The sequence below is a fragment of the Melanotaenia boesemani genome, chromosome 3, assembly GCF_017639745.1.
Source record: "Melanotaenia boesemani isolate fMelBoe1 chromosome 3, fMelBoe1.pri, whole genome shotgun sequence".
Lineage (NCBI taxonomy): Eukaryota > Metazoa > Chordata > Actinopteri > Atheriniformes > Melanotaeniidae > Melanotaenia > Melanotaenia boesemani.
This window is the reverse complement of record NC_055684.1, coordinates 11,859,257-11,885,702: the sequence shown is the minus strand read 5'-3', so window position 1 is coordinate 11,885,702 and position 26,446 is coordinate 11,859,257. Positions and strand designations below refer to the sequence as shown.

Here is a 26,446-nt window from a genome sequence, read left to right as displayed (position 1 = left end):
AGGAAAGAATAGGAACAGGAATACAGTGAGAAGCTGAGCAATGTACACTACCGTTCAAAAGTTTGGGGTCACTTTGCCATGGGATTCAATAGGGAAGTGACCCCAAACTTTTGAACGGTAGTGTAGAAGAGTGTCTGCCAGGTTAACCAGGACTATGGCCAGAGAAGCCATTATGCCATTTAGAGGTTAGCGAAAAAGTAAGAGAACTATCGATCAAAACCGCATAGGGGCTCACCAAGATAGTTTGTACATAGGGCCCAAAGTTTTGTGCCACGCCTGTGATTTCAGGGAATGTTGACCCCTAGTGAGCAGTTGTCGTAACTGCATGAAGTTGTCCAGGCAATTTGGTCCACTTGAGTCAAGTGCAGAGGGAAAGCAAACCAAACCAAATGAAGGTGCAAAATATTTCAGAATTCCCCACCCAATCGAACCAAGAGGCCCTTTAGAAAGAGTGTGCTAAACTGAACAAATACATCCATTTTGTTTTGAGATTTTGTTTCCTCCTTCTTCTCAGTTTGTTTTGTCCAACTGCGTTGTTTTTAAAATAAAATGATTGTTATGTTTGTTAGATATAACCTGCTTAGGAGCACAAACCCACTGATACTGCTTGTAGATTTTAGTTCCTAAGATCTTGAGAATTAGCTCTACAGACCTTGGCTGCCCATCCAGTTCAGTCTGACAGGTAGCAGTGGGGTGACAGGTATCAGGTGAGCAGGCAGAGTCGAGCTGGCAACCAAACTCAGGGCTGCCACCTATAGGTGACATGCCAGACATACACTTACAGCTGGACTGAAAGATGGACAGACACAGACAAATAAAAAATTGTGTTAAACAGATTTACAGTTTTGCTCTGGTTTTAACTTGGTACAGGAAGGCCTCCTCACCTTGTTGGGCCCTCTGAAGACACAAACAGTGGAGTTAAAGGGACATCCTCCATTGTTCTTCAAGCAGGGGTTTATTGGTACACAAATACTCCCATCACCTTCATAGCCGGCCTTACAAGAGCAGCTGGACTTTGATCCCCGTGTGACACACACAGCATTGATGTCACAGGCATCATCTAAGCAAATACCTGAGAAGAAAAAACAAAAATACCTGAATCCAGATCAGATCCACTATCCTCTATACTAAAGCAAAATTAAATACTGTCAGCTCTGGTTTTAGTCCAGTTCTTAGATTTGTAACTCATAGTTGTATCTCTTTTTTAAGTGTAACAACAAGTACAGGAAGAAGTCAAATCCACTAGGGTCTGCAGCCATCGGCTCAGGGAGGCAGATGACTGCCCTCCCTTACCCAAAATTCTGCCAGAGGTTTTCCTTCCGGTTAAAAGAAAGAGTTTTTTTTCCTTTCCACTGTCGCCCACCGCCCCGTGCATGGCCTGAATTGAAGTCAAGATTCGCAGTCCGCTGGCTTCCTTAGCTATGCTGTTGTATGAACACTGATTGGATCCCACTGATTTGTCTGTAAAGTGCCCTGAGACGGTGTTTTTGTGAAGTGACACTATGCAAATAAAACTGAATTAAATTGAAAGAACAGAATAATTCTGCAAATCTGAAAAAAAACAAGTCAGATTTACAAGTACAAAACATCTGTCACACATTTTACGCGTCTACTAAAGAACTATTCAGATTTTTGTAATACTTAACCAATGACAGCGAGAGCTGACCAAGGCAAGTACAACAATCACATGGCATCATTCACCAATCTTCTTACAAAGCTCCTTACATTTGTTCTTAAGTTGTACTTAAACGTTTACATAAACCCTCCATTAAATCCACATGTTCACAGATAGCAAAACTGTTGATGTTTCCTCTTAGACTGGTGAATACCAATCTCTCAGAAGTTAAAAGAACGTGCCAGCTGGCTCTACTTTGCAGGTAAACGTCCAAAAATACTCATATATGATCAAGATTTAGAGGCCGTGTGCAAACAGACAGGCGGCAGTGACACAGATGAGGAAAAATGACAAACAGCGTGCCAAAAGAATGAATGAAAACAAAAATGATGTATACGGAAAATTGATTCTTGTGATACACGTGGTTTACACAGTGAAATTTAAATGATATAAAAGCAGTTTTATGCAGTAATTAGTCCTGAACTTGGACAGCAGCATGCAGTAAGAAAAAGTAGAATTTTGCACATGTGCAGATGTAAATGAAAAATCCAGCAAAATAAATCAGATGTACGGGTCTACATGCACAAAGACACTGCAATACTGAGGAGAAATCTAACGGTGTTATTCAGATTTTTCATGATCAGATAACTGCTGTGTTTCATGTTTTTAGATTTGGCTCTAAACTCTTGTCCACATCTCTCATTCACTAAACTTCCAGGAACAAGGCTTGTCTTAGTCGTAGTGGTTGTAGGACACTAACCTACAGGTTAGGCTTTATTGTCTAGGAGCAGAGGTGTTAATGTTATGCATGCAAGAATATGACAAAAGAAGAAAAAGATAAACCCACAGCATTCAGTCAAATAAATTTTTGTGTTTAACTTCTCCCCTTTCATCGCAACCAAATGAACCAAACTCAGTGTGAAAACAACTTAAAAAAAACAAAGAAATTAAACTAAAATGATGGAATAAAATATGTGTTTACTTGCACATGTGTCATGTGCTGTCTTCATGTATCCGACCAAGCATTCACATCCAATTTCCTCTCCTCTGTTCGTGCAGTATGAGTTGGGTCCGCAGTTTTTGCACTTGTTGGTCACTGTCAACGACACAAACAGCAACTCACACTGTGCAAAAAAACCTTGCGGGGCCACAAATACGTGTGTCGCCTAATTTTTTATGGTCAAGTATTTCAAGAATAACAGTTTTAAAGAGCCATTTTCAGAAAGTAAAACTAAAATCAGCTTGCAGTTCAGTTAACATAGTTTTAGTATTTTCTTTATCATACGTTTGTAACAATGAATTAAACTTAATTTTTTCTATCTTTAGATTATGTTCTTTAATGTTGGTCCATAATAAGCTATGATATAATGGGATATGACATATTATGGTTTGTGTCATACTGCAATGTCATGGTCTTACCTTGGTCACAGCGAGTCCCAGTGTATGGTGGCTGACAGAAACACTCTCCATGACCATCTGGACCTTTATTACACACTCCATTCTCACAGTCACACACTGTTACAAACAGAAAGCAACCTCTTTTTAAAAATGATCTCTCAGTTTTGTTTTACTTTCTGTTGTTTCTCTTTTACTTAAGAAGCCTGAATGGAACATGGAAACATCCAGTGGTGAAGCTACAGGCAGAAATCTAAAGTCTCATCTCATTTGTCTGATTTGTGCCGTCTCTTTACTCCCACCTTTGACCCAGAAACTGATCTCAGCTAAATATTTCATTTCAATTCCTAAAAATGCACCTGGAGGAGAGAGATGGTTTGCTGGAGGATCTGTAAGGGAATATGCTCAGGTATATCCTTCTTTTTGACATTTATGACATCTGTTGTAGGAGGGACACATTAATCCCTCATCTTAAATGTAACTAACAAACACATTTATATGTGGTCACAACTAAATAATGTAGCTATGTCAGGTCATATTAACATAATGTCTGTCTGAAATTGTCTCTTGAGGTAAAGATCTTAAGAGAGAGAGAGAAGGGGGGATGCACAAGCTAGAAAATGGGTTATGAGATAAATGTGTAGGTAAAACTACAATGTGCTGTGAAAATAGCTTAAAAGTCTGATCTTTTTTCCCTTCTACAGTAGAAGAGATGATGTCAGTAGAAGTATGAAGGTACAGTCGAGGGGTGTTTTGTCTATTAAGCACATTCGATCAATGTATAATGAAATGTGCTATATCAATAAAGCTAACATTGCAATAGATAACTCTTGATTTATACAGTATTTCTCATTCTAAAATAAAGACAATTCCCATTTTCACAATATGTATCCATAAAAACATAGTTTCAGTCATGAATATGACTTTCATACAGATGAGAAAAGAGCTTTTATATCTCAGCTCTCTCCTGCTGGCGGTAGACATGTAGACATAATTATAATAACTCAGAAAGTTAATGAGCCTACCTTTATCACATTTCGGTCCATAGAAATTCGGATTCGTGCACTCCTGACAGGCAATGCCAGAGAATCCCTCCTGCAGAAAAAGAAATTTCTTATTTTTAAAAGCAATTTCAATTTCCAGCATCATCACTTCTATTTTCTAGACAGAAAGTGGCACACACATCTATACAACATGACTTAAAGGACCAATAATGAGTTGATTGGGTTTTATCGTTTTTGCAGAGAAACCATGTAGAAATGTTACTCACAAACAGAGAAATGTTTTATTTTGCAGCACCCACACTTGACCACTACATGGCTGTGGAAAAATCAATTCATGTCATGCTAGCAAGGTCACATAACTAGTGGCATGACTTTGTTCACTTGACAATAATAATAATAATAATAATAATAATAATCATCATCATCATCATCATCATTATTATTGTTATTATTACTATAACAAAACCATAAATAAATCTAAAAGAAAAAAATGCAGCCCCATTTGTTCATTATTTTATCATTGGCTGCAGTCATTAAATTTCCAACTGAATTTTTTTCAAGTAAGGTAATAATCAGCCAACATCACATTTTTGGCTAAATGTTATTACGTTATTGGCTCAAAAACTATAACATTTTTGGCTTTATTACATTTTAAACCTGCAAAAATGATTACATTATTATTACGTTATTGTCCACAGAAAATAAAAACACTAAGGAGTTTAATTTTCTCAACTGTTTAAATACTGTTTTAATTATTCAGAACTGAAAATCATGAGAAAAGTTTATTGCTTAAGATCTCATCATCTGATTAAATTTTCCGATGTCGGAATTCTTTTACTCCCATAAAATCTCCATCAGCTCCAAAGATCCAGTGTCAGAACGCTGCTATAACTTCATGTCAGCTGTATGAATGAGGAGCATCCATTTTAAAAACACAGACAGAAGGTAAACTGACTTTACAGATGCAGGTGCCGTTGCCGACGTCTCCATCCACACAGTCGCCTTTAAAGTTGCAGGGATTCCCTTTCCAGCTGGGACAGGCTGTGCACACAAACCGGACAGGAGAGACTCATGATTAGAAATCATGGGTGTTTTTGAGGGGTGAGTAATTTAAATTTGAAGTAATACCCTTAAAAAGAGATAACTAAAGTAAAAATAAAAAAAGGGGGATGGGGTGAGGGGGTTAGATTAAAAGTAGCATGTAGATGTATATTCTTTAAATGTGGGAACAGCTGTTTAAACATATGAAATTACTAATTTTTCAAACAAAAAGATGATGCTAGTGGATGTTAGATTTGTTGTCTCTAAGGGCCTTGATGTGTCTGTAGTGGGTGATGTGAGAGGAAAACTACACTGATAAAAACCAACAACAAAAACAAAACGTGTTTATAGTTTGAACTTGACTAGTTCTTTCCATTCACTGTCAAACAGGTGATGAAACAGATGATGAAACAGCTGGCTCTTAATGTAAGTAGTGTAAGTCATTGGTAGGGGAGGCATCCTAAATTAAATCAAAATTTGTGGAATTTAAAAGATTTCAAGTAAAATATTAAACTGTTATACTGATTAAGCAAAGTTTCACATTAAGGGAAAGAAACCTTTCTACTTATTTACACTTTCTTTGTACCCCTACTGGGATAGGCTCCAGCTCGCCCACGACCCTGAATTGAAACAAGCAGTATAGAAAATTATGAACGAACGAACGAACGAACGAACAAACAAACGAACGAACGAACGAATGCCTCAGTAGTGTTTTCCACAGTGGTCATGGTTGGAGGTTTAATTAGAGGCAATACATTCTACTTAACTTTGTGTTTTTTTTTCTTACTGATCTTTTTTCCTCATTGTTGGATCACTTGGTACTTTGAAATCAGCATATTGGTTCCATCCATTTTCTTTTCTTCTTATTTCAACTCAGAGTCACAATGAAGCTGCAGCCTATCCCAGTAATTAGCAGGCAAGAGACAAAGTACATCCTGGACAGGTCACCAGTCCATCGCAGGACCAACACAGAGAGACAAAGAACCATTCGTATGCACACTCACATCTAGAGTGACCAGTTAACACAACATAGCCTGCTTGTTTTTGGACAGTGGGAGGAAGCCGTGCATACACAGGAACATGCAAACTGCACACAGAAAGGCTGCTGTTCACCTAAGATAACTAACTTCATGCTGAAGAGGCTCCCTGCTCTTTCCACATATAGCATGTTGTAAGTTAGCTGCCTGCTGCAAGCAGCTGTATGTCTGACCACTGCATACTCTGCTCCCATTCAGATAATAAACAACAGCCTGAACAGACAAACCAGCTGTTCTTCCACCATTTTCTACACAACACAGAGTGAAAAGTTTACGATTATTTGGACCGATTAGCTCTAAGTGTGGCTGAGCTGGTTACACCTGTAGCTTCATACCTGCAGATTTACACAGACATCAGCACATTCTGGTGTCTTTGTAAATATAACAGAATCCAGGTCAACATCCTCTGACTATGTACAATAAACACTACAATCATCTATAATTTTCTCCTTTTTGGAGCGCATGAGTAGCTATCTGCCAATCATCGGTTATAAAATTAGTATTTATTACAACTTAATTTCTTTCAGAACTCTAATCTACTGCAGGATGTTGCATCAAAAACTGATCATTTTCAAATTATGTTTTCTAAATAATTTATTTTTCTAAGTCATCTGAATCACATCCAAACTGTTCCCACATCAAAATGAATGCAGCTGCTATATTTTTCATGCACTGCTGCTGTGTGTTTGAGCTCATCAGTAATCTTACGTAGACACAGTAGTCCCCAATATCCCGGGCAGCATTGATGATGCATATAAGTCTTCACACAGATGTGCTGGCATCCGTTCAACTCCACCTCCCTGCTGCCAATCTGCACCACATAGCTGCAGTCAGGAAAACAACAAAACAACCATCAAGCTCAATGCAACCAAACACGGAGACCATGTGTGACAGATCTAAGGTTAGTGTGTGTACAGGTGCTGTGAGGAGCCGGTTCGTACCTGCAGTTGGTGGTGCCGACCTTGGTGAAGTTGAGCGGGCAGCTGGCAGTGGTGACTGCAGCGCAGGAGGTGCATGTGGTGTGTACATCCTCCCTCTGTGGGATTTCACAATGACCAGGAGCAGCAGGCTGAGGAGGAAGAGGAGCTGCATGACTGACTAACCTCACATTATCAAGCACATTTTTTATTCAAGGCAAATTTAATTAAAAACAAAAAGAAATCAAAATGACAAAAGTTTTGGTAAGAAGGAAAACAATTTCTTAAATAAATTAAACTTTATATTTCTCCTGTCTAATACTGTTGGGCTTATTGGACTGTTATATACTTAACGTCTAATAAAAAAATGTAATTTTTATATTTTTTAAGATAAATTAAACTAAAATATACTAATTAAAAACTGTACAATAGAGCAGGCTTTCATTTTGAACATTCCCTGCAGTTCAAGCTGACTCCAGAAGAGGGCGCCATATTTTTTCTCTCTTTTTACATTTGAACAGTTTGTAATTGGATTTTAATTTAATTTTATTCAATATAATGGAGGCCTCTAACCTGTACGCACTTTATTAACTTTCCTATTTTATTATACAGTTCTTACATGTCCAAAGAACTATTTGTATGTCAGAATCATATTTTATTTTATGTACTATGCTGCTTTCACTTTCCCTTGTCTTTTAAAAGTTCGTATTTATTCATTTGTTTGTTTGTTTTTTATCTATTACTAAACTACAGCAAATATCTCAGATTCAACACTGTATTTAACTTAAAGTTTGGGATCAGAGGAAAGATTTGAACAAGTTGTAAACATCTAACCATCTGATTGAGGATGCTGGTAAAGAGTGTATTACAATTAGCCATCATAAGAAATAAAAGTATGGACATGTCTCAGTCCTGCTTGGATAAAATGTATTTCATTTTAGCTTTTGCTGAGATGCCAGAGCATTGATTTCACTACAGATTTGTGATCTGCTGCAGTATTTAAATTGTCTTTGAATTCTAAGCCCTTTTTTTTTCCAAAGCATAAAAAAACATTTCAGTATTTTTATTTAGCTGAAGAGGGCTTTGCTGGCAAATCTGTCCAGTTTCTGTTTTTCCCATTTCTTTTTATATTTACTGCTGTCTGCTTTAAATCCGACACATTCTCACAACATGGATTCCTCTGTTTTCTCTCTGCACCTCCCTCTAACTTGTTGTAGCAGTGAAGGAGGCGTGTCAAGGTGTTTGACATCCTTACTTCAGAGGTGATATGAAGGAATGAGAAAGACTGGGGCAGAAAACAAGCAACTATGTTGTTATAGCTATCTAGTTAGTGAAAAACCACACAGGAAACAAAAGTTACTTTAGTTATTTCAGTTATGACACATTTCTAATGTTTAAATTATTTCCCGCCATCAGAGGTCTCATAGAGTCCTGTCCTCATGCAGGCCCTGAGTATTAAAGGTCTAATAGCAGGTGTTATGTTTGTGGGTTTTATGAGGAACAATCGAGCTTAAAGGGTTTAACCTCCAGGTATATTTAGCTAAACACTATCACGTTTTGCAGTCCTGCCTGGAGCTGCTTCGTCAGTCAGCCACTTTGCTGTTGTCAAATCTGCCCATGATGCTTGATGTGTTTTATTCCTGTTTTGTGCAAAAATATTGAACCTGCCACCTTTTTTGCTCAGTTGAAACAACCATAATCATTCTGCAGCGCAGCCTGGCCTGATGTATAACAGAATATGATTCGTCCGTGGCGATTTCTGTCTCAAAATTAAATGAGAGAAAATAAATGAATTCCTGAAAAACAGTCCAAATAAACAAACATACAAATAAAAATAGATTTTTTGACACTTTGAAAGTATTAAGAAAGAACTGACATCCAAACCAAATAAGTTCATATGTTCATGTCAGAAAGAACTAAAGACAACGGTTTACATACATTATCCACCACTTCATCAGGTCTGCCTGTTCAACTGCTTGTTAACACAAATATCTAATCAGCCAATCACAGGACAGCAACTCAGTGCATTTAGTCATGTAGACATGGTGAAAACGACTTGCTGAAGTTCAAACTGAGCATCAAAATGAGGGGAAAAAAGGATTTAAGTGACTTTGAACATGTCATGGTTTTTGGTCTGAGTATTTCAGAAACTGTTTTTCTACTGGGATTTTCACACAACCATCTCCAGGGTTTACAGAGATGGTCTGAAGAAGAGAAAATATCCAGTGAGCAGCAGCTGTCTGGACCAAAATGTCTTGTTGATGTCAGACGAGAATGGGCAGACTGGTTGGAGATGATAGAAAGGCAACAAGAACTAAAATGACCACTGGTTCCAACCAAGGTCTGCAGAATCCTTCTCTGAACACACAACATGTCCAACCTTAAGGCAGATGAACTACAGCAGCAGAAGACCACACCGGGTGCCTCCTGTCAGCTAAGAACAGGAAACTGAGGCTTCAATTCACACAGACTAACCAAATCTGGACAAAGATGGGCAAATGCTGTCTGGTCTGATGAGTTTCCATTTCAAATGCAACATTCAGATGGTATATAGGCCAAGGAAACAACATGATAGCATGGATCCATCCTGCCTTGTGTTAACACTCCAGGCAGCTAGGGGTATAAAACCAGCTGGACATGATTTGAGCTTTGTGACATGATTCTTTATTCTGCTGGAAGTAGTCATCAGAAGATGGTACAAGCCCAATACTTCCTGTTTCACATGCTGGTGGAGGAATTTTGTCCTCTCTTCTTTCCAGTGTTGCTTCAGTTCATTGAGATTTGCATCTTTGGTTTCAGTGCAGCCCTCTGAAGGTCCCACCACAGTGTTTCGATCAGGCTGAATAAAGTCTGGACTTTGACTGGGCCAGTGCAACACTAATGAGCCAGTTCCAGCCATTAAAAGTCTGTCAGACAGATGGCCACACTCCTTACAATAATCATAAATAGTAATTCATATCTTCTTATCAGAATCAGGCTAGGTCTTTTTTCTACAAAGTGAAAAAATTGTCTTCAGCTCACCAACACAAACACAATACACCTCCAAAACATAGTACTGTGTATCTAAAACATTCATCCATCTGTACCGTATAGTGCAATTAGTGTGCAAGGTACACCCTGGAGAGGTTGCCAGTCCATCGCAGGGCCAATGCAAAGACAGACACTCACTCCTAGGCAGAATTTAGTGTGACTAATTAACCTAACCTAACCTAACATGCATATCTTTGGGTGGTGGGAGGAAGTTGGAGAACCAGAAGAGAACCCACACATCCACGAGGAGAAGGTGCAAACTCCACATAGTAAGGCCACTGTTTGAACCTCCCCCAGCCAAGGCTTGAACCAGCAACCTTCTTGCTGTGAAGCCACGGTGCTAACCACCACACCGCCATGCTGCTCACAACTAAAACATAACTAAAAGGTAAATATTAAACAAGTAAACATATCATCAGACATAAAAGACTCTCCTGTCACAGCTGGGATTCTGTTGCCTGCTTGGTCTAAAACCCTGCAGCCACACTGATCCAGTTCAAGACCCACCTATTAATTTATAAAGCCTAAACAATCTGGCACCAATATACATAAGTTAATTTCTTTTTATGGCAGACCTCTACGGTCCTCTGATCAAGATCTGTTAACAGTCCCTCTCGACTGTAAATTTGAGTGCTATGCATTTTCAGCTCTGATCCCAGACTATGGACCAGCCTTACTCTGGGGATTAGGTCTACAAGCTTTCCTGAATGCTTTAAATCACAGCTAAAGACTCTTCTCTTTTTAACATGTTTGATGGACTTACAGAGTTTTAGGTTTTGGCTTCACATCATTTTGCATCTTTCTTTTCTTGTAGCTCAGGGATCACCAACTCTGGACCTCTTGGACCAGAGTTTTACAGATTTTTTATGTTTCCCTGCGGTTTTCCCTGACCGCCCAAGTTCGGTCCTCGAGATCTACCATCCTGCAACTTTTAGATGCAACCCTTCTCCAACACGCTTGAATCAGATGTCATCTGCATGTCATGCAGCTCTGCAGAGGCCTGGTAATGAGCCAGCCATTTGATTCAGGTGTGTTGGAGAAGGGTTGCATCTAAAAGTTGCAGGATGGTAGATCTCAAGGACCTGACTTGGGCACCCCTGTTCTAGATGCATCCCTTCTCCAACACACCTCAATCAAATGGCTGAATTCCTTCTTCCACGTGTCCTTCAGCTCTGCAGAGGCCTGGTAACGAGCCTTCATTTGATTCAGGTGTGTTGGAGAAGTAATGCATCTAAAAGTTGCCTACTATTTTGAAATAAACTACTCAAATGTCATATATCACTGTCGTTGTTTTACCAAAGCAGCATCTGTGCCATTGAAAATTAAAAGGGATTGGGGGGGGTCCTTGACATTATTGTTGTCTATGCAGTGGGGGCCCAGTAGAAAAAGTCTGGGAACCACTGCACTAAACTAACTTTTATAAATTAACTTGGATAAACTCTGTTCAATCAGTTGTTGATAAAATGATACAAAGCAAACTAAGTTGGTTCAGCCATTCCCTGGTTCAGAAGTTAATTAAACCAACAACTAAGTTATGACCAACCAAAAGAATAAAGTGGGATTCATGTGAAAAAGAGATGAAATGTCTGTGAAAAAAAAGAGACCAAAAACTACCAAAGAACTAGACACTATGAACTTATTGTTAATGTGAAAGAGAGTTTTGATCAGCTACAGTACAAATACTCTTTAGTCTGTAAGAACAAATTCTCATTTGCTATCTGAAGCCAGTGTTGTATTTTTCAGTGCTGTTAGTCATACGGAGCATCTCAGGAGATCTGCATGCATCTCAGAGTTGTCTGGACCTGACTGGACTAACATGATTCATAAACTGTAGTTTGTATGATACAGTTTGACAGAGCTTCAAGTGCATTATGGGAAATTAAGTGCTTTTTTATGTACAAAACACTATCATTTTACCCTCTGCTGCTTTCATTTAAAGTCTGACAGTATCACAACTTCAATGATGATCATTTCTTCTGGCAAAGAACTTTATCTAACAAGTTCTTGGTTGATTGAAGGTTGTTCCCCTACCCCCAAAAAATGAACTCATAAGGAGTTGAAATTTTTGACCACACAGGTCAAACTTTTTTTTAAACTTAATTGCAGACTCAAATATCTCCACGAGTGGTACAAACATGATGAACTGCACACAGTCTGTTAACGTAACACTTTTGCTTCTGATTAAATAAGTAAAATATTTTTGAATTTTGATTCTCATCGTCCTCAGCTGGACTGAGTTTGGAGCTAATGAGAACCAGAAACATGAAAAATGAAGTTAGTGAATATTAGCTGTTTAATATCAACATGTAGTGGTGGACATGTTGGCACAAGTTAGTAAACTTTTGATAATAACTTTAAGCCAAACTCAGGATATGTAGTCAGGTTTCTATGAATTGCTGGACTTCCTGGAAATACAATAACAAATCACTTAAGTGTTGTTTTAAGTTTACGTTATTTTTATGTTTTGTCAGGGCTGCTCTTTACTGCTTATCCACACTTCCCATTCATTCAACAGGAGTGGCTTTAACTTCTAAAACAAAGCTCAGGAAAACAATACCAGAGCCATAAATCAAGACGTTAAAAAGTAAATTCAGAAAAACCAGGTGAAGCAGGATTCAAAGAGCTGGAGGTCTGTTACCTGTTCTTGTGCTGGTGTTAGCAGGCAGAGCTCCAGCAGCAGAAGCAGAGGAAGCAGCATAGCTCGATCTCTCACATCCAGAAAAAGGAAAGGAAAAGTCCAGGCGACCAGATCTGACTCAGTTTTCTCCCAACACTTGAGGACTGAACTTTAAAATCAGCATGCACCGTTAACTACAGGAAAAACAACAAAGATAACAATATCCTCTGTACAGGAAAAAATTAAATAAGAAAACAATAGACAAGTGTTCTACCAGTACTGTTAGGAAACTAAAAGTAACCTGCAGCTTATAGAGGCAAGAAGTCTGGAAAAATAAAACTGCCTCTAATAACAAACAACAGGGTGGATCCAGGCATTTGTAGTGGTATCAGCTGTATTCTTGGCTCACTACAAGTCTGGTATGTGTGGAAATAAACAATATACAGCCAACAAGTTAAAATCTCAAATCAGTGTCCAGTGAGGCAGAAGGCAGCTGCTGAAACTGAAAAAACTGCTGCTGGTTTTTACTCTCTGATCTAGGAAGAGAAAGCAAGAAAAAAAAAACAAAAGAGACTGGGACCTCCCAGCAGAGGTCATCTCCTCCTACCATTTCCCCAGAGCTACCAGCAGAGGTGGTGTGGTTGGTTTAAATAGAAACAGTAGGAGTAATGTGTTGTAGAATTAAACGTGTCATTAAAACAAAGAAACTTCTGTCTGAGCTCTCTGTAATGATCAAATAAAATGTTACATAAACCTGGACAGAGGAGCAACACATTGGTGCATAATATTTTACAAGTAGCCAAAGGCTTTTACTACACTCTCTGTCCACTTCATCAGCTCCACCTGTTCAACTGCTCGTAAACACAAATTCCTCATCAGCAAATCAATGCATTTAATCATGTAAATGTGATCAAGACAACTTTATGAAGTTCAAATTGAGCATCAGAATGAGGAAAAAAGAGGATTTAAGTGACTTTGAACATGTCATGGATGTTGGTCTGAGTGTTTCAGAAACTGCTGATCTACTGGGATTTTCACACAACCATCTCCAGGGTTTACAGAGATGGTCTGAAGAAGAGAAAATATCCAGTGAGCAGCAGCTGTCTGGACTAGAATGTCTTGTTGGTGTCAGACGAGAATGGGCAGACTGGTTGGAGATGATAGAAAGGCAACAAGAACTAAAATGACCACTGGTTCCAACCAAGGTCTGCAGAATCCTTCTCTGAACACACAACATGTCCAACCTTAAGGCAGATGGGCTACAGCAATAGAAGACCACACCGGGTGCCTCCTGTCAGCTAAGAACAGGAAGCTGAGGCTACAATTTTCACAGACTCACCAACACTAGACAATAGAAGATGGAAAAACATTTCCTGGTCTGATGAGTTTCCATTTCAGCTCCACATTCAGATGGTAGGATCAGAATTTGGTGGAAACATCATGAAAACATGAATCCATTCTGCTTTGTATCAACAGTTCAGTTTGCTGCTGATGTAATGGTGTGGGGGATATTTTCTTGGCACACTTTGGGCTCCTTAGTACCAACGTGGAATGAGTTAACCACCACAGTCTACCTGAGGATTGTTGCTGACCATGTCCATCCCTTTATGACCACAGTGTAGCATCTTCTAATGGCTACTTCCAGCAGGATAATGCACCATGTCACAAAGCTCAAGTCATCTCCAACTGGCTTCTTGAGCATGACAGTGAGTTAACTGGACTCCAACGGCCTCCACAGTCACCAGATCTCTATCCAACAGAGCAGCTCTGGGATGTGGTGGAAGAGGAGATTCTCATCATGGGTGTGCAGCAACTGTGTGACGCTGCCATGTCAATATGGAGCAAAACCTCTGAGGAATGTTTCATTCACCTTGTTTATTGTCTTCTACTGAGAATTAAGGCAGTTCTGACAACAAAAGGGGTCCAAACCAATAGTAGCAAGGTGGACCTGATAAAGGAGGGTGAATGTTTACATTTTTTTTCCATTAAAGATTCTGTTCAGTTTCTATTTTATTTAAGTAAACTGTTATTGCAGATATTATTAAAATATTTCATTATGTAAAATCATGACATAATAGGAGTTCAGAGTATTACTGTCAGCCAGGTGCTGCTGATCAATGTACTAATTCATTATCATCAGCATGAGCTCCTCTTTAAAAGCAGCAGTTTTGTAGGTTTTACAGTGTTCTGGTGTGTTAACACAGTTCCAAGGAGGAAAGACATCAGCAATGATCTTAGAGAAGCAACTGCTGCTACTCATCAATCTGAGAGGGGTTATAAGGTCATTTCCAAACTCTCTGGAGTGCATCATTCAAGACAGCTGCCAATCTTCCCAGAAGTGGACATCCCAGCAGGTTAAGCCCAGGATCAGACTGTGAAATGCTCAGTGAAACTGCAGCGAAGCCAAGACCTACATCTCAGACTCTCTAGGCCTCGGTTAGCATAGTTAATGTTAAAGTTTATGACAGTCTAGTTAGACAAAAGACTGAATGCAACTTGTTTGAAAGGGCTGCAGGAGAAAGCTTCTTCTCTCTAAAAAGAACATGGCAGCACAGCTCAGGTTTGCAAAGCTGCATTTGATCAAACCACAAGACCTCTGGAACAATGTCAGACCTGACCAAACTGAACACAGTATATCAGCACAAACACCTCATACTAAGGTGTGAGGACCATGAACTCCTCTGGATCCCAAAGTATTCTAGAGTCAAATATGAGGCCATCTGTCTGACAGACTTTTAATGGCTGGAACTGGCTCATTAGTGTTGCACTGGCCCAGTCAAAGTCCAGACTTCATTCAGCCTGATCGAAACACTGTGGTGGGACCTTCAGAGGGCTGCACTGAAACCAAAGGTGCAAATCTCAATGAACTGAAGCAACACTGGAAAGAAGAGAGGACAAAATTCCTCCACCAGCATGTGAAACAGGAAGTTTTGGGCGGATTTCCTGTCCTGGTTGTCCCACTGTATCGTTGAGATTTGGGCGGATTTCCTGGTCAGCTGACACGACTCGTCGTCTGCTTCTCAGAATGAAAAAGAACAAATGTGACAGCTGACTTTCTTTCCTGTTTTAACTGAGATGGGTTTGACAAGCAGACGCAGTGGGATGAATCTGACCGCAGAGAAGGTTAAAGATCAAGCTGCAACCAGGCAGAACAATGGCAGGAAACAGGCAGAAAGCAGGCCACTGCAGTAGACTGGAGTCTGCTACCTTGCTCACTGACCCCTTAGCAACAGGTTTTATTCTGACCAGTGTCTTTACACATTTGGATGACTTTAACCCACTTAAATCCAGTTTTAGTCAAGTTTAAAGATTTTTATTCAAGAGTTCAGCATGGCAGAGAACCATTTTATAAATATCGTTTTTATGAACCCTGTCAGAATGTCTGAATAAAGTGTTTCTCATCATCATCATCATCAAAATCATCAGCCACAATCATTCTCCACTGTTTATTCTAAAACTCCATCCCTCTACAGTGGAAAGGGATGGGGTTCTTAAGGCCTGCAGCTGCAGTTTTCTCTTCAGAAAAACAAACTAAAACTATAAAATCTTAAACAGATATAAAATCCAATCTTCAATTGTGTTTTTCTTACTCAGCTTCTGGCATAAATAAGCTACCATTTTAATTTGTGAGCTTGTTATCCAATATCTTTTCCCTTTGTTTAACCCTCTGATGCATGAATAAAAAAAATACAATATTTTGCATCTACAGACAGGTACAGTGATCTTTTTATTTTCTATACTAATTTTCTTATTTATTTTATGTATTTTATCTATGTTGATCTATTCAGTAATAAATAGTTATACCTGTCCTGTTCATCTCTAAGGCTAACATGGATTTAATGGGGAAGTGTGTCCAAACCTTTAACTGGTAATGAATAAAAGTTATGCATTTATTTCTTTACTGAGAAGCAGTGTATGGGATGACTCACTAATGTCCACTGAGGTGGTTTATTTGCACATATACCATGCTCATCCATGCTAGATATAATATAGTCGTTGTTGTGTATTCAGTCCCAGTCAGTCTTTGATATTTTGTTTTGTGATGCCAGTCTGCCTGAAAAAGAGAGAAAAAATAATAATAATAATAAGTAAAGACCACTCTGATAAGTGTTATCTATCAGAGTTGCATGATAGATTCAACAAGGCAAGGCAAGGCAGTTTATTTGTATAGCACATTTCATGTACAGGACAATTCAAAGTGCTTTACATAAAACAAAGACATTACAGATATTTAGAATAGTAAAAGGCATCAACACATAATCAACACATAATCACAATAAAATAATAAATTACATTAAAATGATTAAAAGCAAGATAAGTTAAAAAAAAAAAAAAAAAAAAAAAAAAAAAGTTACCGTGCAGATTTCATGCATAGGCGCATGAGAAAAGAAAAGTTTTTAACCTGGATTTAAAAATGTCTACATTTGGGGAAAGTTTAATCTCCACTGGCAGTTTGTTCCATTTGTTTGCAGCATAACAGCTAAATGCTGCTTCTCCATGTTTAGTCTGGACTCTGGCCTGGACTAGTTGACCAGAGTCTTTGGATCTAAGAGCTCTGCTAGGTTTATATTCTCTGAACATATCACAGATGTATTCTGGGCCTAAACCATTCTGGGATTTGTAAATGATCAGAAGGGTTTTAAAATCTATTCTGTGACTGACTGGAAGCCAGTGTAAAAATTTTAAAACTGGTGTGATGTGTTCAGATCTCTTAGTCCTGGTTAAACAGCACATAAGTAGCAGCTGACTCCTGGAAAATGTTATAAAACAGGCTTGGGCCTTAGTTTGTCTCTCACTCTGTGTCCGTGAGGACAATTTGGACCTGAATAAGTGACTTTGATCAGCAAAATGACCAGAAGCCATGATAAAGCCATGCCAACCTAAGCCAACTTTATGTATAAAGCACTTTAAAAAAACAGAAGGTACCGACCAAAGTGCTGAACAGTAAGAATAAATGGTAAAAAAAAAAAGTAATGAGTGATATGAAGGAGAGACAGTATTGCACATATCACACCACAGTGCTGACTCCTGTCTATTTTACAAAAGAACATGGATCAGGAATGAGGGAGGGGGCTAATGTCAGAGTTTTCAGATCTGGGTTTGTTTCCAAGAAACTACATTTGACTCAACAAATGCCTCCAATCAGCACACCAGCCTGGAAAAATGCCCAGCAGACAAGAAAAGCCATGACAGATAAAAAGAAGTGAGAATGGATTTACTATCAGTGTCAAGTCCTTCTGTGTCTTTCAGCAGTAGCTGTTTATGATGACTAACACAACGTCCTCCAGATAGTCAGCAGATGACTGAGGTTTTCAAAAGCACTGAATAATGGGCCATACAGGTGAAACAATCTGAAACAGCCTGTTACTTTCAACAAGTTTGTTATAATATTCACTTACTGACCACGTTATCAGGTCCACCTTCCTATCAGTACCAGGTTTGACCCCCTTTTTCCCTTCAGAACTGCCTTAATTCTTGGTGTCAACAACTCATTCAACAAGGTGTTGGAAACATTCCTCATAGGTTTTGCTCCATATTGACATGACAGCATCACACAGTTGCTGCACATGATGAGAATCTTCCGTTCCACCACATCCCAAAGCTGCTCTGTTGGATGGAGATCTGGTGAGTGTGGAGGCCGTTGGAGTCCAGTGACTCATTGTCATGTTCAAGAAAGCAGCTGGAGATGATTCGAGTTTTGTGACATGACATTATCCTGCTGGAAGTAGCCATCAGAAGATGCTACGCTAAGATGGTTGGCAACTCAGGTAGGCTGTGGTGGTTAAACCAGGCCATGTTGGTACTAAAGGGCCCAAAGTGTGCCAAAAAAAACTCCCCCACACCATTACACCACCAGCAGCAGCCCGAACCATTGCTATAAGGCAGGATGGATTCATGCTTTTGTGTTTTTTCCACTAAATTCTGAGCCAACCATCTGAATGTGGAGCTGAAATGGAGACTCATCAGACCAGGAAACGTTTCTTCATCTTCTATTGTCCAGTGTAAGTGAGTCTGTGTGAATTGTAGCCTCAGTTTCCTATTCTTAGCTGACAGGAGGCACCCGGTGTGGTCTTATGCTGCTGTAGTCTATCTGCTTTAAGGGTGATTGTGTTGTTTAGATATTTGTGTTAATAAGCCTCCCAACTGAAGAGTAATTGTTATTACAGATGGGAGCAACTTACAGTATTTTATTCAAACTGAGGCAGTGAGGAGCATCTCATTCCTTAAACAAGTGTGCAGACACATTCTTAAGTTAAAACTCCTAAAACTAGGTCACAAAAAGTATTAAAGATATTAAATCCTGTATTGATAGTGAACCTTCAAGAAAGAAATGTGGCCAAAGACAGCCTAGAATGATCCCAACAGGAACTTTTGGTAGAGCTGGCTAAATCTTTTATTCTTGTGCAACAGTGAAGCACATTTTCTAATTATTTCTGGACATTATAAAATAAAATAATGGTGAATCAGTAACATTAACTTGTACCAGTTATTCAGATACACACAGTTTTTATAAAAGTACTGAAAAACATGAGTCTATTTTTTCTTACTCAATGTTTTTTTTATGTATTAGTGAATACCTAATAGATCTTCTAGTAAATTTTTCTACAATAAGCAGCAAAGATACGACTCCATGGTCTCCTGGATTACTGACTACCCGACAGGCAGGTCACAGTTTGTCCATCTGGGCAGCGTCCTGTTTGACATGGTGGTTGTTGATTTAAAAACTCCTCAGGGGACTGTGCCGTCTCCTTTCCTCTTCACCTTATACACCACTGATTTTCAGTACAACACTGAGTCCTGCTACCTTCAGAAATTCTCTGATGACTCAGCTGTTTTGGGTGTATAGGAGAGGAAGGGGAGGAGTACAGAGTGCTGGTAGACGGGTTTGTACAGTGGACTGGCAGGAATCACCTGTATCTGAAGATCAGAGAGGTGGTGATAGACTTCCCGAGGAAGAGGACTCCTCTAACTCCCGTAAAGTTCATGGGGCAGGAGATGGAAATTGCTGAGACCTGTAAGTACCTGGGAGGGACCATCGCTCCTTGCATGGCACCTTCCACCATCAGTGTATGAATGTGTGTGTGAATGGGTGAATGTGACGTATATGTAAAGTGCTTTGGATAAAATCTATCTTCTTGTGGCAAGACACTTGTACCAGCTGAGGATTTTTTCTGAGCCTTTAACCCTTTTAAATTTCACAGGGCCCCTTCAACCAGCGTTCATTGCCCTTTTATGATTTTTACACCAATAACATGTTATAATATCTAAAAGGTTTTGTTGTTATAGTATTAAATTCCTTGGTCCACCACGGTCCTGGTGTCTTTTTTGCTCTATTTTTTCATCTTCCTCATGTCTTGGCCAGACATACCTTTTCTTTATTTTAATAAATCCACCCTCATCTGTTTGTTTATGTAATTGGGTGTCCAAAAAACATTCAGATTACACGACTAAATGGAGCAAGCGTCTATTTTTTCCTACCTCCCATAGCTGTTAAGGCTTGATAAACATAAGAAACTACACAAAGGACGATAAAGAGAATTTAGGTGAAATCGCTGCTGTAACAAAGTCCCTACATGCCCAAATGTTTTTATTATTATTATTTTTATTATTATTATTATTTAGAATCCGTGGGGGTCAGGAGCTGGAGTTTGGGAAAGGCAGCTTTAAAAGAGTGTAAAACATGGCTTTTTAAAACCATAATAACGATGATAATGATAGGCACTGTAAGCACTTATTAGTAGGCCTACTTGAACCTTGAATACGGGCATTTTAGGTCAGGTTTAGCAAAACCATTGCAATTGTTTTGTTGTAACTATTATTTTTATCGCATTGTGTATGATGTGGTTCTGTTGTTATTTTTATGTGTTGTTTCTTCTTAGACTGCAGACGCATATTAGCATCTTGGTAAATCTGGCATATTTACGACCGCCCCATCCAAATAAACAACATGCACATGAATGTTGTTTAGTGAAGAGTCACTGCAGTGACTGAACTAAAGCCAGCAGAGGTAACTACAGTGCTGCGTAGGTCACCTGCATGACCCTGTTTGTTCTTCAGAATAATTTGTTGTGTCATCACAGTCATTGTTCGTAAATCCTGTTTGGGTCCAAATTTTCCACATTTGAGTCGTGAGCTTTTTCTTAGCAGCTTTTCTTTCACATGAAACCAGATCTATCAGCAGACCTCCTGGAAACCACAAAAAGCCAATCAGGGGTCATATGGACAGTTTTGCTGATCTGGCACATCTCCGTACAGTATCTCTGCCCTCAGCCTGTTAGTGTCCCAAAAGCGGAAATCAGCTGAACATCATGAAGAGCAGCACTGACAGACAGGAAATGGGGAAGTTGAAAGAGTTGAACTGTGTGTGGTGGTTTTTGTTTCTGAACCACCAAGTCATCAAAACCTCACTGAACAACAATTTATGGGCGAAACAAGTCATTAAAATGACTTACATTTTGTGTTCCTCCACAAGAAAATCCAAGTGCAAAAGAATTTAGTTTAATATCAAGGTTTGTATGGTTATAGGACATGTCACTGCTTCAAATTTTCATCTTCATTTGTTGTTTAGTTTCCGCCTCTGGCGCTGTAGTAGTTACATTTTATGCACGTTTCCCAAAAAGGCCCTGAAGTCAAACCACACCTGATCCCAAAAGACTGAGCTGTTGTCTTCTAATGGCGCCTTTGAGACTTTGTCGCATATTTCCGCTACTTTGACAGGGACACGTCTCATTACCGAGACTTTCTCATTGGAATGTAAATCAGTAAATAAACCCAACAAGACTGAGAGTCGCCTTGTTTACCTGCAAGCTTTTAGCATGCTTCTATAAATATTAGGATCAACTTAAACAAATGTGGATTACGCTTGAAATGCAAAATGTGCAAGACCAAGAAAAACTGATTTTCTTTCGTTGCTTCAAATAAACACTTTTTTTTTGTCACAATAGAAGCAGGTGTAATTTATATTTAGTGGAAACCGCAGCTTTATGTTTTCTGACAGTTTTTAAATGGTACCAGTGAAATACTCATTCAAAGTTAAATCCCTGAGCCAAGAAATGATGAGCAGGATTTTTTATTTTTAATCTGATAATAAGAAAAATAAGTTATTAAATGTACATACAAGTACTGTTTATTATCATTTGGGCATCAGATTACATACAACAGGGTTTTGATAAAAGTTTTAACAATAAAGTGATGCAATAGGTGCAAACATGAATCATCAAATATAAAACATTAACCCCTTGATGCCTGGTGACAAATTTGTTTTTATATTATTTTCATATATTTTTTATTATTAATAATATTTAATTGTCCTTTATTTATTTATTGTTGTTTTTGTTCCTGATTTTTTTTCTGTATTTATTGAGTTTTTATATAATTGTAAATATATTCTGGGGTTAAGGTTTAAAGACATCCCCCTAACAAGCGACTCAGCATCCATCTTGCATCCTGTCTCTTCTCTGAACTTACTCCAGCCAGTGAAAGTCAGTCTGATGTCTACATTTGTCTCGTCTCTTGCTCTGTCACTTTCTCTCGTTACCTTTTTCGTTTCTTTGCTAAATCAGCCACGCTGTGTTCAAAACCATCAGTGTGTTGATATCCAGTTGCTGGCATGTCAACCATATTTTTGAGGTCAGAAAGTTACATATTTTAAATTATTTGGTTTCTCCATTCTGGATCACTGTAGGATTACCGTCCTCCTCTGACACATGCAGCATGAAATATTAATACCTGAGCTGATACAGTGGGAATGCAAAAGCATCAATAATGAAAAATGTTGAAGGTAAATGCTTTCCATCATATTTTTTGTGAAAAAATCTACAATTGATGGGTTCTCAGATTGCCCTAACAGCTATGGGAGGTAGGAAAAAATAGATGCCTGCTCCATTTAGTCATGTAATCGGGATGTTTTTTGGACATTTGTTTTTCTTATTTCCCTAAACAGTCTATTTGTTTCAGGTTTCCGTTGATGGACAAAACCGATGATCACAAAGGGCTGCCTCCAAAACATCTCCGGCTCCAACAGACAACAGACTGCCAGCTTCTCTTACAACCTAACCCAAAAGAGTTGGGGCGCTGTATAAAATGTAAATAAAAACTAAATTTAATGGTTTGTAAATCTTATAAACCCATAATTTTAACATAAACATGAGAAACAGACATTTTGCTATTTCATGGAAAGTATTAGCTCATTTTGAATCTGAAGGGAGCAACACATCTTTAAAAGGTTGGAGCAGGGGTAACAAAAGGCTGGAAAAAAATTTGTACAAATCAAAACCAGCTGGAGAAGCATCACTTGGGTTAAATGGTAACAGGTCAGTAACATGACTGGGTATTAAAGGAGCATTTCAGAGAGGCAGAGTCTCTCAGATGTAGAGATGGACAGAAGAACTGTATCTGATAAGTGTTCCTCACCTAAAACTGGTAAGACTTGGAAATCTCACCAATCACAAGGAATCTCTGTGCACATGGGACAAGGCTGAAGGTCAAGACTGGAGAGGCCTTGGGAAGGTCTTGGGACCATCAGGTAGCCTTGCATTAAAAACAGACATTTTTCTGTACTGGAAATCACGACATGGGCTCAGGAATACTTCCAGAAATTTGTCTGTGAACACTGTTCACCCTAAAATCCACAAATGTAGGTTAAATCATGCACCTCGTAAGCAATACAGTGTGTGAACACAATCCAGAAATGCTAAGCTGAATTCTCTGAACCAATGCTTATTTAACATGGTCAGAGGCCAAGTGGAAAGCTGTTCTGTGGCCAGATGCATCAAAATGTTCAATTCTTTTTGGAAACCACGGATGCCATGTCCTGCAGACTCGAGAGGAGGGACCATCTAGCTTGTGGACAGTTCAAAAACCTGACTCTGATGGTATGGGGTTGCATCAGTGTCTAGGCAGATTCCACATCTGTGAAGCTCCATCAATGAAAAGTACATGCAGGTTTTAGAGCAACATTTGCTCCGTCCAGACAAGACAGCAGGACAATACCAAACCACATACTGCATCCATCTCAACAGCATGGCAACACAGGAGAGTCCGGCTGCTGAACTGGTCTGCCTGCAGTCCAGACCTTTCACCTGTAGAAAACATTTGGAGCATCATGAAACCAAAAATCCAGCAATGAAGGTCCAGGACTGCAGCTAGAATCCTGTATCAGACCAGAATGGGACAACATTCCACTCCTAAAACTGCAGTAACTGGTCTCCTCACTTCCCAAATGTTTACAGTTGTTAAAAGAGGGGATGCTACACAATAATAAACATCACCCTGTTCCAAAGTTTTTAGAGATGTGTTGCTGCCATCAGATTCAAAATGAGTTAATATTTTCCAAGAAATGGTAAAATTATTGGAAATAATGAGATTTTTAAATAATTGCATTCTGTCTTTATTTACATTTCACAAAGCGTCCCAACTTTTTGGGAATTGAGTTTGTACCAAGAGTCATTGTTTCACAGATATTTGGCGTAAAAGACAAACATTTGTCCAGTGAGCTTCTTGTCAGGACGTGGTCACTTCTGGCTCCAAAAAATGACGACCAAACCAGCTCCATCCATCATTTATTTACAACTTGTGGTCTAAACGTAATCAACTGTACTGTTTAAAGGTCTCCAGGTGTCTTTCAGCTCTTTAATATTTTGCTTCCCAAACTTCGTTGTAATCTTTAAAAGTGATCTTGAGTAATAGTTTTCACAATTTAGCTACTTTTTTTTCTCTCATTCCAGTCTACTGTATCTACCAATAATCATCAATATTTCCAATAACAACCAGTTCTACATATATTTCCAAAGAAACATTGGTAAACATTTTCTGACTCAAGAGCTGCATCAGCTGAAAAATGTGCCAACTGTGGTTAAATTCTGCTGATCTTGAAAGAACCAAAAAACCGTCATGAAAAGATGTAGAAATCATTTCAATAAGTGGCTGGCTTCCCGTTTGTCGATATTAATAGTGATTTACAAAAACATAAAACAATGAAAATATTAAAAAAAATAACATTCAATGATAATACTATATGTAATATTTCAAAGTTCATTTGGGGAATATCAGGATCCTCATGTTCAGTACAAAATCAGCTTCAGGATGTAAAACAACCGTGTGTCCCAAAGCCACGACAATAGTTATTTAATATTAATAAAAGGCTTCAAGACATTGTACACTAATAGTGCTTCATCAGCTATAATGTGCATGAAATAAAATGTTCAGAGAGCAGATTGTGCATTTGTGTGCTTCTTCCAACGTTAACTGTCCATTTTGAGGAATCCTCTCCCCTCCTCAAAGTCTGACTCAACACGAATAAATACAAAAAAAAATAAAAGAAAATACATAAAAACAACTTTTGGTTTGGAAACAAGGTTACAACTAAATAAAATAGCTTTGGAGTTGTTAGAAAATCAATGTTTTTATCTCATGATAAACAAAGCTAGCAGTCTCCCCTGCATCCAGTATTTATGCTAAGCTAGGCTAATCTCATCTGGATGGACAAAGAAAAACCGATCCAACTTTGAGGAAAAAGAGAAGATAATTCCCCAGGAATGTGTATCTGTTCCTTGAGACTGAAGTCGATTTATTAGTTGAACTCCTGGGAAGCGCCCCCTGCTGTGTAAAACCAGCCTGTAGAAAAAGGGAAAGACCAGAAAGTTGTGGCTCTTCTGCTGTTTCCCTGCAGCAGATACCACAATTTATAGACAAGCCTTCCAATTCTGTGTGACAAAAGGCCTCAAGATGCTTCAAACCAAATCTCATACAAGAGCAGCATTAATGTGCTTGGATAGGGGTCAGATATGTGGTCACAACTCCGGATTTTTCTAGGAGGGGGTTGTAAAAGCATGCACTATTATTCCTGTTTGCTCAGACGTGATCAGCTTTTTCTGCTTCTGTGAAATAAACATGAACAGTATTCCCTGATAAAGAACATCAGTTAAAAAGAATTCCTGCAGACCGATACGGATAACTTCGCTTGTTTTCTCTTCCCTGATGACCTTGATGTGCATTTTCTCTGCAGACAAATTTTTCCATTTACTTGCTGAGCATATCCAGGTGTAAACTTAAAGCTACGAGAGAGAAGTGTGTGTGTAACAGCCAGATTTTATGCTTCTGTCTCAGACACTGAAGTTTAAAACATATTGAGGCCTTTAAACTAGTCACATGACAGCTCTCAACATTTACAGAGCAGTTGCTCACTCGTCCATTCGTCGTCCCTGCCAGCCAATCAGCCGGTCAGTTCAACAGGAAGCTCCCGGCTGCACAGCGCCTCCCACTGCCGAGCGAGAAGCGAGATCAGCCTCTCTCTGCTGTCGGCTCCTGGGACGAAGATGCACCACTGCACCTCGCCCTCTGCGCCCCTGCTGGCTGCACCCCCTCTAGGCAGGGCCTCCTCGCCGCTGATGGCGAAGTGGTCTAAGGTGAGGTGGCAGAGCAGGTCAGGCCCTGGAAGGTCATCAAACACCAGAGTCAGGGCCTGAGGGTAGGTCTGGTAGCCCAGGAGGACCCGGTCCAGGTCTCGGATCCTCCGAGCCTCCCGGAGTTGATAATGTTCTCTGCAGGGGGAGACAGGGAGACAGATGAGAAGGAGAAGTAGGACAGCTAAGAGGTTATACTGGTTACTAATGAGAAAAAAAAATAATAATTAATTGTTTTAACTAGGGCTGCAACGATTAGTCGACGTTGTTGACAATAGTCGACAATAAAAATAGTCGACAACGAATTTAGCCGTCGACTATTGTCGGCAAAAAAAAAAACAAAAACAAACTACCAAGTGAGACATCATCTTCTAATCATATCTCTGC

At 39.1% G+C, this 26,446-nt stretch overlaps 2 protein-coding genes across 4 annotated transcripts in view; both read right to left on the bottom strand.

The window, feature by feature from the left end:
• stab1 (stabilin 1) overlaps positions 1 to 13,158 on the bottom strand; it is a 123,740-nt gene extending 110,582 nt beyond the window's left edge. Inside the window, exons 1-10 of the mRNA XM_041980206.1 lie at positions 12,958 to 13,158; positions 12,678 to 12,850; positions 7,034 to 7,161; positions 6,801 to 6,916; positions 4,970 to 5,055; positions 4,036 to 4,105; positions 3,035 to 3,130; positions 2,598 to 2,711; positions 885 to 1,072; positions 653 to 789 (exon numbers count right to left, since the gene is read on the bottom strand). Coding sequence (XP_041836140.1) covers positions 653 to 789; positions 885 to 1,072; positions 2,598 to 2,711; positions 3,035 to 3,130; positions 4,036 to 4,105; positions 4,970 to 5,055; positions 6,801 to 6,916; positions 7,034 to 7,161; positions 12,678 to 12,737 — 995 coding nt within the window. The 5' untranslated portion in view covers positions 12,738 to 12,850; positions 12,958 to 13,158. The remainder of the gene's footprint in view (positions 1 to 652; positions 790 to 884; positions 1,073 to 2,597; positions 2,712 to 3,034; positions 3,131 to 4,035; positions 4,106 to 4,969; positions 5,056 to 6,800; positions 6,917 to 7,033; positions 7,162 to 12,677; positions 12,851 to 12,957) is intronic.
• An 11,047-nt stretch (positions 13,159 to 24,205) lies between these two features.
• nisch (nischarin) overlaps positions 24,206 to 26,446 on the bottom strand; it is a 28,980-nt gene continuing 26,739 nt past the window's right edge. For all 3 annotated transcript variants that reach the window (XM_041981601.1, XM_041981602.1, XM_041981603.1), the window contains one exon: positions 24,206 to 26,197. In XM_041981601.1, coding sequence (XP_041837535.1) covers positions 25,870 to 26,197 — 328 coding nt within the window. In that variant the 3' untranslated portion in view covers positions 24,206 to 25,869. The remainder of the gene's footprint in view (positions 26,198 to 26,446) is intronic.